At 44.2% G+C, this 13,233-nt stretch overlaps 1 protein-coding gene across 1 annotated transcript in view; it reads right to left on the minus strand.

The window, feature by feature from the left end:
• Nucleotides 1-824: 824 nt before the first annotated feature.
• LOC135503862 (synaptophysin-like) overlaps nt 825-13,233 on the minus strand; it is a 29,190-nt gene continuing 16,781 nt past the window's right edge. The window contains exons 6-7 of the mRNA XM_064922032.1: nt 3,959-4,273; nt 825-3,112 (exon numbers count right to left, since the gene is read on the minus strand). Of these exons, the coding sequence (XP_064778104.1) occupies nt 4,001-4,273 (273 nt within the window). The 3' untranslated portion in view covers nt 825-3,112; nt 3,959-4,000. The remainder of the gene's footprint in view (nt 3,113-3,958; nt 4,274-13,233) is intronic.

Below are 13,233 nucleotides of genomic sequence, written 5' to 3' on the forward strand. Positions count from 1 at the left end.
GGTGCCCCGATCCCGCAGCTGAATCAACTTCAGGAGACGGTCCTGGCGCTTGCTGGACTTTCTTGGGCTCCCTGAAGCCTTCTTCACAACAATTGAACCGCTTTCCTTGAAGTTCTTGATGATCCGATAAATGGTTGATTTAGGTGCAATCTTACTGGCAGCAATATCCTTGCCTGTGAAGCCCTTTTTGTGCAAAGCAATGATGACGGCACGTGTTTCCTTGCAGGTAACCATGGTTGACAGAGGAAGAACAATGATTCCAAGCACCACCCTCCTTTTGTAGCTTCCAGTCTATTATTCGAACTCAATCAGCATGACAGAGTGATCTCCAGCCTTGTCCTCGTCAACACTCACACCTGTGTCAACGAGAGAATCGCTGACATGATGTCAGCTGGTCCTTTTGTGGCAGGGCTGAAATACAGTGGAAATGTTTTTGGGGGGATTCAGTTCATTTGCAAAAAGAGGGACTTTGCAATTAATTGCAATTCATCTGATCACTCTTCATATCAACCTGGACAATATGCAATTTGCAATCATACAAACGGAGGCAGCAGACTTTGTGAAAATGTATATTTGTGTCATTCTCAAAACTTTTGGCCACGACTGTACACCACAGGTGTTGTAAAAGGGTGCCGTGAAACATTGCTCAAAACCACATCGATACTTGTTTTCTAAATATCCTGGAGAATTTGGCTACAATAGCAGTACAAAAGTATGAATTTAATTGCGGTAGATTTTGAGTACCTGCCGCGCACGGTGCGGGCCACGGTCCTGCCAAGGAGGCTCAGAAGAAGAAGTGAAATTAGAAAACCATGACAACCGTGCCCATGATAACATCCTCTTTATTGACAGTTTTCCCACACATGGATTCCATAGAAGAAGACAACAGATTTCATGGTCATTTTGGTCAACCTGTTGTTTAGCCATAAGTAACCATTGTTGTCAACATCATCATCAATGCTAAATATATATATCATACACAATAAATACAGCACAACCCAGGCATTGAGACAAGACACATCAAACACCACCAACAACAGAGTATCTGAATAGCATATTTATAAAAGAGAAACTTAACCTAGTACGTGGTGCAGTGTGAGAGAGAGAGAGAGAGAGAGAGAGAGAGAGAGAGAGAGAGAGAGAGAGAAAGAGAGAGAGAAAAAGGTGGGAGAAGGGGAGAGAGAGGTGTGTGTTTTGGAATGTTTCGTTTCTATATCAAGAGTAAAACTTTGCACAAACTGAAACTAAACTTCGGAGTCAGTAAATGGTCTAGCATGGTGTCATGTTGCAGTTTCAGCGAGCTGGAGTCTTCAGGACATCTAAACAAGCAGTCTGATATGTAAAGGGTCACATCTGCCTCTCTCTAGTTGGAAGGATAAATACGACAGTAGATCATTACTGGGTTATAACAGAGTCAATACAGGAAGTCGATACAAGGAAGCGGGTTTGAAATACAAGATTTGAAATGTCTATTGGCTTGGGAATGTTTCCTTGTTTCAGTAATCAATATGTGTCAAAAACATTTTAAATTCAAAGTAAAGTCACAAATGATGAACCCTTTTCAATTGTTCAAGACCCCAAAAACGTTTTACCGTAAACTCTATTCTAAATGGTTTCTACTGTAAATGTGTGTGTGTGTGTGAGAAAGAGAGAGAGAGAGAGAGAGAGAGAGATGGATAAAGAGAGAGAGAGAGATGGATAAAGAGAGAGAGAGAGAGAGAGAGAGAGAGAGAGAAAGAGAGAGAGATGGATAAAGAGAGAGAGATGGATAAAGAGAGAGAGAGAGAGAGAGAGAGAGAGAGAGACGGATAAAGAGAGAGAGAGAGAGACGGATAAAGAGAGAGAGACGGATAAAGAGAGAGAGAGAGAGAGAGAGACGGATAAAGAGAGAGAGAGAGAGGGACGGATAAAGAGAGAGAGAAACGGATAAAGAGAGAGAGAGAGACGGATAAAGAGAGAGAGAGACGGATAGAGAGAGAGAGAGAGCGAGAGAGAGACGGTTAAAGAGAGAGAGAGAGACGGATAAAGAGAGAGAGAGAGAGAGAGAGAGAAACGGATAAAGAGAGGGAGAGAGACGGATAAAGAGAGAGAGAGAGACGGATAAAGAGAGAGAGACAGATAAAGAGAGAGAGAGACGGATAAAGAGAGAGAGAGAGAGAGAGAGAGAGAGAGAGAGACGGATAAAGAGAGAGAGAGAGAGAGAGAGAGAGAGACGGATAAGGAGGGCATTGTACTAGATGGAATATTCAATGGTACCATGCTCCTCTAGCAGTTCATAATGTATTCCTGCTGTAATGCATGGACTTTACTGTATTCCTACTGTAATGCATGGACTTTACTGTATTCCTACTGTAATGCATGGATACAAGTTCAACCAAAACAAGGTTCAGGAAGCTTAGACTGAGGGAAGAAAAATATCAATAAACCAATGATTAATTAATGACTCTTTTGATCGTGTTTGATTTGTTTCATGGCCAGTGTATATATAATGACACTGGTTTTAGTCCATCAACCTCTTCTCTATTCCTCTGTAATATATCTCAGCGATGTAGAAACACAACAAAACAAGCAGATTAATCAAATAAAACATTTGATCAAATTACAAAGAAGAATTTGTACCAAAATAAAAAATAAAAAGAGTGCAAACTGTTGTGAGGAGGAGCAATCATTGTTACGATTATTTATTTACTAAACTCAAAAACAAACATTTGAATAGTTCCATACATAGCATTACCAAATATTTGTCTATATATTTTGTTCATAGTGACATCTATAAAGCACAGACAAATACATTCTCTCAGATTTTAATATTAATATTATCAACATTGTAATCAATTTTTTATTTATTTTATTTTTAAAATCTTTTTTCCACATTTTGTGTTCAAGTTTTTCTTCATGTACTGTCTTTTTCCCCAGTTACAATAACTAACATCTAGTCCCTCCCCCCTCCCTGTTCCCTTCTGTTTTTGTGTTTAGGTAACTCTCTACCCCCCTCCCTCCCTCATTTACTCAGCACACAGACATATGCACGAACAAACACACAGGAAGGAGTGTGGCATTGTGGGTACTGTAGTTTTCAGGCACCACACTCTCGAGTCTCTCCCCGCTGACTCTGTGGAGAGAAAGAGAAGAAAGGAAACATTAACGAGTGGAAGGTAGCTGCACTCATGTTTTTTGAGTATCTGGGAACCCCTTTTCAGTCTCCTGAGGGGGAAAAGGTGTTGTCGTGTCCTCTTCACGACTGTCTTGGCGTGTTTGGACCATGATAGTTTGTTGGTGATGTGGGCACGAAGGAACTTGAAACTCTCGACCCGTTCCACTTCAACTCCGTCGATGTGAATGAGGCCTGTTCGGCCTGCCTTCTCCTGTAGTCCACGATCAGCTCCTTTGTCTTGATCACGTTGAGGGAAACGTTGTTGTCCTGGCACCACACTGCCAGGTCTCTGACCTCCTCCCTATAGGCTGTCTCATCGTGGTCAGTGATCAGGCCTACCACGGTTGTGTCATCAGCAAACTTAATGATGGTGTTGGAGTCATGCTTGGCCACGCAGTCGTGGATGAACAGGGAGTACAGGAGGGGACGCACGTACCCCCGAGGGCCCCAGTGTTGAAGATCAGCGTGTCAGACTCTTACCACCTGGGGGTCGGCCCGTCAGGAAGTCCAGGATCCAGTTGCAGAGGGAGGTGTTTAGTCCCAGGATCCTTAGCTTAGTGATGAGCTTGGAGGGCGCTAATGGTGTTGAACGCTGAGCTGTAGTCAATGTGGGTCTTTTTGTATTGTTTAATTGCTGCTAAAGCTTAAATTGAAACACAGAGTTTAAAGTTTTTTTTTGTAGAAATTTAAATAATATCATATAAAATCATTAAAATATTATTCATAATATTATTTATAATATTCATAACATCTCAAAATCAATACTTCATAATAACACTTCATAGGATCAATAATGTGACTCACCCATCGCCAGCTGCCTCCACACTTCCTCTTTCCTCCTCCCCCTCACATCTGATTGGCGAAGGAGGTGGGGGCCTGTCCGTACTCTCCGCCCTCCTGGTTGTAGCCCTGCTGCTGTTGGTTGTATTCTGGCTGGTAGCCCCCCTGGGAACCGGCGTAAGGGTCCTGCTCGTACCCCGCTTGCTGGCCGTACGAGTCTGGGGCGGGCTGCTTCTCCTGGGGAGGTGGGGCGCGCATGAAGGGGGCGATGATGCCGGTCTCCTTAAAGACGAACCACAGGTTTCCTCCCCACAGCACCAGGTTCATGAAGCCAAAACACTGGGAAGAAGAGAGAGAGAGAAATGCTGCGATTACTATGAAGTACTGTAGATACTGGGAGGGAAGAGAGGGGGGAGAGAGACAGAGAGGAGAGGGGAGAGAGAGATAGAGATAGAGAGGGGTAAGGGGAGAGAGAGAGGGGGGGAGAGAGAGCGATAGAGAGGGGGAAGGGGAGAGAGACAGCGAGAGAGAGAGAGAGAGAGAGAGAGAGAGAGAGAGAGAGAGAGAGGGAGGGGAGAGAGAGGGGGAGGGGAGAGAGAGAGCGATAGAGAGGGGGAAGGGGAGAGAGACAGCGAGAGAGAGAGAGAGAGAGAGAGAGAGAGAGAGAGAGAGAGAGAGAGAGGGGAGGAGGGGAGAGAGAGGGGGAGGGGAGAGAGAGAGCGATAGAGAGGGGTAAGGGGGTAGAGAGAGGGGAATGGGAGAGAGAGAGAGGGGGAGGGGAGAGAGAGAGAGGGGGGAGGGGAGAGAGACAGCGAGAGAGAGAGAGAGTGGGAGGGGAGAGAGAGAGGGGAGAGAGAGGGGGAAGGGGAAAGAGAGAGAGAGGGGGAAGAGTGCGATAGAGAGGGGGAAGTGGAGAGAGACAGCGAGAGAGAGAGAGAGAGAGAGAGAGAGAGAGAGAGAGTGGGAGGGGAGAGAGAGAGAGTGGGGGAGGGTAGAGAGAGCAATAGAGAGAGAAAGAGAGAGAGAGCGATAGAGAGAGAGAGAGAGAGAGAGAGCGATAGAGAGAGAGAGAGAGCGATAGAGAGAGAGAGAGAGCGATAGAGAGAGAGAGAGAGCGAGGGGAGGGAGAGAGAGAGTGAGGGGAGAGAGAGAGAGGGGAGGGAGAGAGAGAGTGAGGGGAGAGAGAGAGAGAGAGAGAGAGAGAGAGAGAGAGGGGAGAGAGAGAGAGAGAGAGAGAGAGAGCGATAGAGAGAGAGAGAGAGAGGGAGGGGAGAGAGAGAGAGAGAGAGAGAGGAGAGAGAGAGAGAGGGGAGAGAGAGAGTGAGGGGAGAGAGAGAGAGAGCGATAGAGAGAGAGAGAGAGAGGAGAGAGAGAGAGATAGAGAGGGGAGAGAGAGAGAGAGTGAGGGGAGAGAGAGAGAGAGCGATAGAGAGAGAGAGAGAGAGGGAGAGAGAGAGAGAGAGTGAGTGAAGAGAGAGAGAGATAGAGAGAGAGAGAGAGAGGGAGGGGGAGAGAGAGAGCGATAGAGAGAGAGAGAGAGAGAGAGAGAGAGAGAGTGAGGGGAGAGAGAGAGCGATAGAGAGAGAGAGAGAGTGAGGGGAGAGAGAGAGGGGAGAGAGAGAGCGATAGAGAGAGAGAGAGAGGGAGGGGGGGGAGAGAGAGAGAGATATCTAACACTATACTGTACAGTGCATTCTGAAAGTATTCAGACCCCTTGACTTTATCCACATTTTGACCTTATTCTAAAATTAAAAACAAAAATCCTCATTAATCTACACAAAATACATCATAATGACTAAGTGAAAACAGGTTTTAAGAAATGTTTCCAAATTAAAACAAAAATAAAAAGCAGAAATATTTTATTACCATTAGTATTCAGACCCTTTGCTATGAGACTCGAAATTGAGCTCAGGTGCTTCCTGCTTCCATTGATCATCCTTGCAATGTTTCTACAACTTGATTGGAGTCCACTGCTGTAAATTCAATTGATTGATATGATTTGAAAATGCACACAACTGTCTATATAGGATCCCACAGTTCACAGTGCATGTCAGAGCAAAAACCAAGCCATGAGGTCGAAGGAGTTGTCTGTAGAGCTCCGAGACAGGATTGTGTCGAGGCACAGATCTGGGGAAGGGTACCAAAACATTTCTGCAGCATTGAAGGTCCCCAAGAACACAGTGGCCTCCATCATTCTTAAATAGAAGAAGTTTGGAAACACAAAGATTCTCCCTAGAGCTGGCCGCCTGGCCAAACTGAGCAATCGGGCAGAAGGGCCTTGGTCAGGGAGGTAACCATGAACCAGATGGTCACTCTGACAGAGCTAGAGACTTCCTCTGTGGAGATGGCAGAACCTTCTAGAAGGACAACCATCTCTGCAGGACTCCACCAGACTCCAGATTGGCCAGATTGGAGACACTCACCTAAAGGACTCTCAGACCATGAGAGAAAAATATTTTCTCGTCTGATAAAACCAATATTAAACTCTTTGGCCTGAAAGACAAGGAAACCTGGCAACATCCCTACGGTGGTTGCAGTATCATGTGGGGATGTTTTTCAGTGGCAGGGACATTCGTCAGGATTGAGGGAAAGATGAACGGAGTAAAGTACAGAGTGCACCAACGCTCCCCATCTAACCCGACAGAGCTTGAGAGGATCTGCAGAGAAGAATGGGAGAAACTCCCCAAATTCAGGTGTGTCAAGCTTGTAGAGTCATACCCAAGAAGACATGAGGCTGTAATCGCTGCCAATGGTGCGTCAACAAAGTACAGAGGAAAGGGTTTGAATACTAAATATACTGTAAATGTAATATTTCCAGGTGGTTTATACATTATTTTCTTTTTTTTATACATTTTTTTTTGTTTTGTCATTATGGGGTATTGTGATGTCATTATGGGGTATTGTGATGTCATAATGGGGTATTGTGATGTCATTATGATGTATTGTGATGTATTATGGGGTATTGTGTGATGAGCGGGAAAAAACACAATTTGATCCATTGTAGAATAAGTCTGTCATGTAACAAAATTTGGAAAAAGCCCAGGGGGCTGAATGCCTTCCGAATGCACTGTATGTTGAAGTGGGTGGGGCTCAAGCTTCATCCCTGTCTCATCCCACAACCCTGTAGAAAGAAATGTGTATGCTTTTGCCAATTTTAACCGCACACTTGTTGTTTGTGTTGTTGTTTGTGTTCATGGATTTTATAACGTTGTATGTTTTTCTCCCAACACCACTTTCCATCAATTTGTCTAGCAGGCTCATGCCAAAATTATTCAAAATATTTGTTTAAAACAACAGAGCATGAGAAAACATAGCTTTTTTTGGTTTTGTTTGTCAATAAGGGTCTGCAGGGTGTACACATGGTCTGTTGTACGTTATTTTGGTGAGAAGAAAATTTGACATTTATTCAGGACATTTTGTCGATGCTGTTGATGATACCGCAGAGGATTTTTCAGGTATTCCTGCTGACAGATATTCCACGGTAATTGTTGTGGTCAAATTTGTCTCCACTTTTGTGGATTGGGGGGGGGGGGGGATCAAGCCTTGGTTTCAAATATTAGGGAAGATTCCAGAGCTGATCCATTGTAGAATAAGGCTGTAATGTATCAAAATGTGGAAAAAGGGGTCTGAATACTTTCCAAATTAACTGTATATACACAAGTATGTGTACAGCCCCAGAACATTATTCCTCCTCCACCAAACTTTACAGTTGGCCCTATGCATTCGGGCAGGTAGCGTTCTCCTTGCATCTGCCAAACCCACATTGGCGGATGCATGTGTGGCTATTTCAGCCACACCTGTTGTTGACCCGAGTATAAAATCGAGCACACAGCCATGCAATCTCCATAGACATTGGTAGTCGAATGGCCTTACTGAAGAGATCAGTGACTTTCAATGTTCCAACAAGTCAGTTTGTCAAATTTCTGCCCTGCTAGAGCTTCCCTGGTCAACTGTATGTGTTGTTATTGTGAAGTGGAAACGGCGAAGAGCAACAACGGCTCAGCCGCGAAGTGGTAGGCCACACAAACTCATAGAATGTGAGCGCTGAACGTGTAAGAAATCATCTGCCCTCGGTTGCAACACTGTCACGTTCTGACCTTAGTTCCTTTGTTATGTCTTTGTTTTAGTTTTTTCAGGGCGTGAGTTGGGGTGGGTTGTCTATGTTCTTTTTTTCTATGTTGTGTTTATGTGTTTGGCCGGTTGTGGTTCTCAATCAGAGGCAGGTGTCGTTCGTTGTCTCTGATTGAGAATCATACTTAGGCAGCCTTTTCCCAACTGTGTTTTGTGGGTAGTTAGTGTTTTACGCACCTTTCAGGACTGTTTCGGTTTTCGTTTATTTTGTATTTTCAGTGTTCAGTAAAATAAATCATCATGAACACTTTCCACGCTGCGCATTGGTCCGGCATTTCATGCTCCTCGTCGGAGGAGGACGAAGAACAACGTTAAAAAACACTCACTACTGAGTTCCAAACTGCCTCTGGAAGCAACGTCAACACAATAACTGTTTGTCACGAGGCTCGTGAAATGGGTTTACATGGCCGAGCAGCCGCACACAAGCCTAAGATTGTGTAAAGCTCGCCGCCATTGGACTCTAAGGCAGCGGAAAAGTGTTCTCTAGAGTGATGAATCACACTTCACCATCTGGCAGTCTGACGGACTAATCTGGGTTTGTCGGATGCCAACACTACCTGCCCCAATGCATAGTGCCAACTGTAAAGTTTGGTGGATGAGGAATAATGGTCTGGGACTGTTTTTCATGGTTCGGGCCCCTTAGTTCCAGTGACGGGAAATCTTAACGCTGCAGCATACAATGACATTGTAGACGATTCTATGCTTCCAACTTTGTGGCAACAGTTTGGGGAAGGCCCTTTCCTGTTTCAACATGACAATGCCCTCGTGCACAAAGCGAGGTCCATACAGAAATGGTTTGTCGAGATCGGTGTGGAAGATCTTGACTGGCCTGCACAGTGCCCTGACCTCAACTCCAACGAATGGCAAATTGGAACACCAACTGCGAGCCAGACCTCATCCCCCAGCATCACTAATGGTCCTGTGGCTGAATGGAAGCAAGTCCCTGCAGCAATGTTCCATCATCTAGTGGAAAGCCTTCCCTGAAGAGGGAGGCTGTTATAGCAGCAATGTTCCTACATCTAGTGGAAAGCCTTCCCTGAAGAGTGGAGGCTGTTATAGCAGCAATGTTCCAACATCTAGTGGAAAGCCTTCCCAGAAGAGTGGAGGCTGTTATAGCAGCAATGTTCCAACATCTTGTGGAAAGCCTTCCCAGAAGAGTGGAGGCTGTTATAGCAGCAATGTTCCATCATCTAGTGGAAAGCCTTCCCTGAAGAGGGAGGCTGTTATAGCAGCAATGTTCCAACACCTATTGGAAAGCCTTCCCAGAAGAGTGGAGGCTGTTATAACAGCAATGTTCCAGCATCTAGTGGAAAGCCTTGCCAGAAGAGTGGAGGCTGTTATAGCAGCAATGTTCCTACATCTAGTGGAAAGCCTTCCCAGAAGAATGGAGGCTTTATAGCAGCAATGTTCCAACATCTATTGGAAAGCCTTCCCAGAAGAGTGGAGGCTGTTATAGCAGCAATGTTCCATCATCTAGTGGAAAACCTTCCCAGAAGAGTGGAGGCTGTTATAGCAGCAATGTTCCAACATCTAGTGGAAAGCCTTCCCAGAAGAGTGGAGGCTGTTATAGCAGCAATGTTCCATCATCTAGTGGAAAACCTTCCCAGAGGAGTGGGGGCTGTTATAGCAGCAATGTTCCAACATTTAGTGGAAAGCCTTCCCAGAAGAGTGGAGGCTGTTATAGCAGCAATGTTCCATCATCTAGTGGAAAGCCTTCCCAGAAGAGTGGAGGCTGTTATAGCAGCAATGTTCCAACATCTAGTGGAAAGCCTTCCCAGAAGAGTGGAGGCTGTTATAGCAGCAATGTTCCAACATGTAGTGGAAAGCCTTCCCAGAAGAGTGGAGGCTGTTATAGCAGCAATGTTCCAACATCTAGTGGAAAGCCTTCCCAGAAGAGTGGAGGCTGGTATAGCAGCAATGTTCCAACATCTAGTGGAAAGCCTTCCCAGAAGAGTGGAGGCTGTTATAGCAGCAATGTTCCAACATCTAGTGGAAAGCCTTCCCAGAAGAGTGGAGGCTGGTATAGCAGCAATGTTCCAACATGTAGTGGAAAGCCTTCCCAGAAGAGTGGAGGCTGTTATAGCAGCAATGTTCCAACATCTAGTGGAAAGCCTTCCCAGAAGAATGGAGGCTGTTATAGCAGCAATGTTCCAACATCTAGTGGAAAGCCTTCCCAGAAGAGTGGAGGCTGTTATAGCAGCACTGTTCCAACATGTAGTGGAAAGCCTTCCCAGAAGAGTGGAGGCTGTTATAGCAGCAATGTTCCAACATCTAGTGGAAAGCCTTCCCAGAAGAGTGGAGGCTGTTATAGCAGCAATGTTCCAACATCTAGTGGAAAGCCTTCCCAGAAGAGTGGAGGCTGTTATAGCAGCAATGTTCCAACATGTAGTGGAAAGCCTTCCCAGAAGAGTGGAGGCTGTTATAGCAGCAATGTTCCAACATCTAGTGGAAAGCCTTCCCAGAAGAGTGGAGGCTGTTATAGCAGCAATGTTCCAACATCTAGTGGAAAGCCTTCCCAGAAGAGTGGAGGCTGGTATAACAACAAAGGGGGGACCAACTCCATTTTAATGCCCATGATGTTGGAATGAGATGTTTGATGAGCAGGTGTCCACATACTTTTGGTTTATGTAGTCTAATTACACTGCAAAAAAAATACTTGTTACTTTTATTTCCTATCCTTATTCGTATTTTTTTTGACAACGTTGTCATTTAGGGGCTCGTAAGTAAGCATTTCACTGTGAGGTCTACCGACACCTGTTGTATTCATCATTTCACTGTAAGGTCTACTATACCTGTTGTATTCATCATTTCACTGTAAGGTCTACTACACCTGTTGTATTCAGCATTTCACTGTGAGGTCTACTACACCTGTTGTATTCATCATTTCACTGTAAGGTCTACTACACCTGTTGTATTCAGCATTTCACTGTGAGGTCTACTACACCTGTTGTATTCATCATTTCACTGTAAGGTCTACTACACCTGTTGTATTCAGCATTTCACTGTGAGGTCTACTACACCTGTTGTATTCAGCATTTCACTGTAAGGTCTACTACACCTGTTGTATTCAGCATTTCACTGTGAGGTCTACTACACCTGTTGTATTCATCATTTCACTGTAAGGTCTACTACACCTGTTGTATTCAGCATTTCACTGTGAGGTCTACTACACCTGTTGTATTCATCATTTCACTGTAAGGTCTACTACACCTGTTGTATTCAGCATTTCACTGTAGGGTCTACTACACCTGTTGTATTCATCATTTCACTGTAGGGTCTACTACACCTGTTGTATTCAGCATTTCACTGTAGGGTCTACTACACCTGTTGTATTCATCATTTCACTATAAGGTCTACTACACCTGTTGTATTCAGCATTTCACTGTGAGGTCTACTACACCTGTTGTATTCATCATTTCACTGTAAGGTCTACTACACCTGTTGTATTCAGCATTTCACTGTAAGGTCTACTACACCTGTTGTATTCATCATTTCACTGTAGGGTCTACTACACCTGTTGTATTCAGCATTTCACTGTAGGGTCTACTACACCTGTTGTATTCATCATTTCACTATAAGGTCTACTACACCTGTTGTATTCAGCATTTCACTGTAGGGTTTACTACACCTGTTGTATTCAGCATTTCACTGTAAGGTCTACTACACCTGTTGTATTCAGCATTTCACTGTAGGGTCTACTACACCTGTTGTATTCAGCATTTCTCTGTAAGGTCTACTACACCTGTTGTATTCAGCATTTCACTGTAAGGTCTACTACACCTGTTGTATTCATCATTTCACTGTAGGATCTACTACACCTGTTGTATTCAGCATTTCACTGTGAGGTCTACTACACCTGTTGTATTCATCATTTCACTGTAAGGTCTACTACACCTGTTGTATTCAGCATTTCACTGTAAGGTCTACTACACCTGTTGTATTCATCATTTCACTGTAGGGTCTACTACACCTGTTGTATTCAGCATTTCACTGTAGGGTCTACTACACCTGTTGTATTCATCATTTCACTATAAGGTCTACTACACCTGTTGTATTCAGCATTTCACTGTAGGGTCTACTACACCTGTTGTATTCATCATTTCACTGTAAGGTCTACTACACCTGTTGTATTCAGCATTTCACTGTAAGGTCAACTAAACCTGTTGTATTCAGCATTTCACTGTAAGGTCTACTACGCCTGTTGTATTCAGCATTTCACTGTGAGGTCTACTACACCTGTTGTATTCATAATTTCACTGTAAGGTCTACTACACCTGTTGTATTCAGCATTTCACTGTAAGGTCTACTACACCTGTTGTATTCAGCATTTCACTGTAGGGTCTACTACACCTGTTGTATTCATCATTTCACTGTAAGGTCTACTACACCTGTTGTATTCATCATTTCACTGTAGGGTCTACTACACCTGTTGTATTCATCATTTCACTGTAAGGTCTACTACACCTGTTGTATTCATCATTTCACGGTAGGGTCTACTACACCTGTTGTATTCATCATTTCACTGTAAGGTCTACTACACCTGTTGTATTCAGCATTTCACTGTAAGGTCTACTACACCTGTTGTATTCAGCATTTCACTGTGAGGTCTACTACACCTGTTGTATTCAGCATTTCACTGTAAGGTCTACTACACCTGTTGTATTCAGCATTTCACTGTAAGGTCTACTACACCTGTTGTATTCAGCATTTCACTGTAAGGTCTACTACACCTGTTGTATTCAACATTTCACTGTAAGGTCTACTACACCTGTTGTATTCAGCATTTCACTGTAAGGTCTACTACACCTGTTGTATTCAACGCATGTGACTAATACAATTTGATTTGTATACAGACCTAGGGGGCCTATATACGCTACATTACATAGTTATGTCATAGCTACAGTATGCAATGGTTTCAAAATTGAGAACAAGCTGACTCGTGACATTACCACGGATCCAGGGAGATCTCTCAAGACATTAACAATGATCCAGGGAGATCTTTCATGACATTACCATTGATCCAGGGAGATCTCTCAGGACATTAACAATGATCCAGGGAGATCACTCAGGACATTACCAATGATCCAGGGAGATCTCTCAGGACATTACCAATGATCCAGGGAGATCTCTCAGGACATTAACAATGATCCAGGGAGATCACTCAGGAC

Source organism: Oncorhynchus masou, chromosome 18 (assembly GCF_036934945.1).
Source record: "Oncorhynchus masou masou isolate Uvic2021 chromosome 18, UVic_Omas_1.1, whole genome shotgun sequence".
Classification (NCBI taxonomy): Eukaryota; Metazoa; Chordata; class Actinopteri; order Salmoniformes; family Salmonidae; genus Oncorhynchus; species Oncorhynchus masou.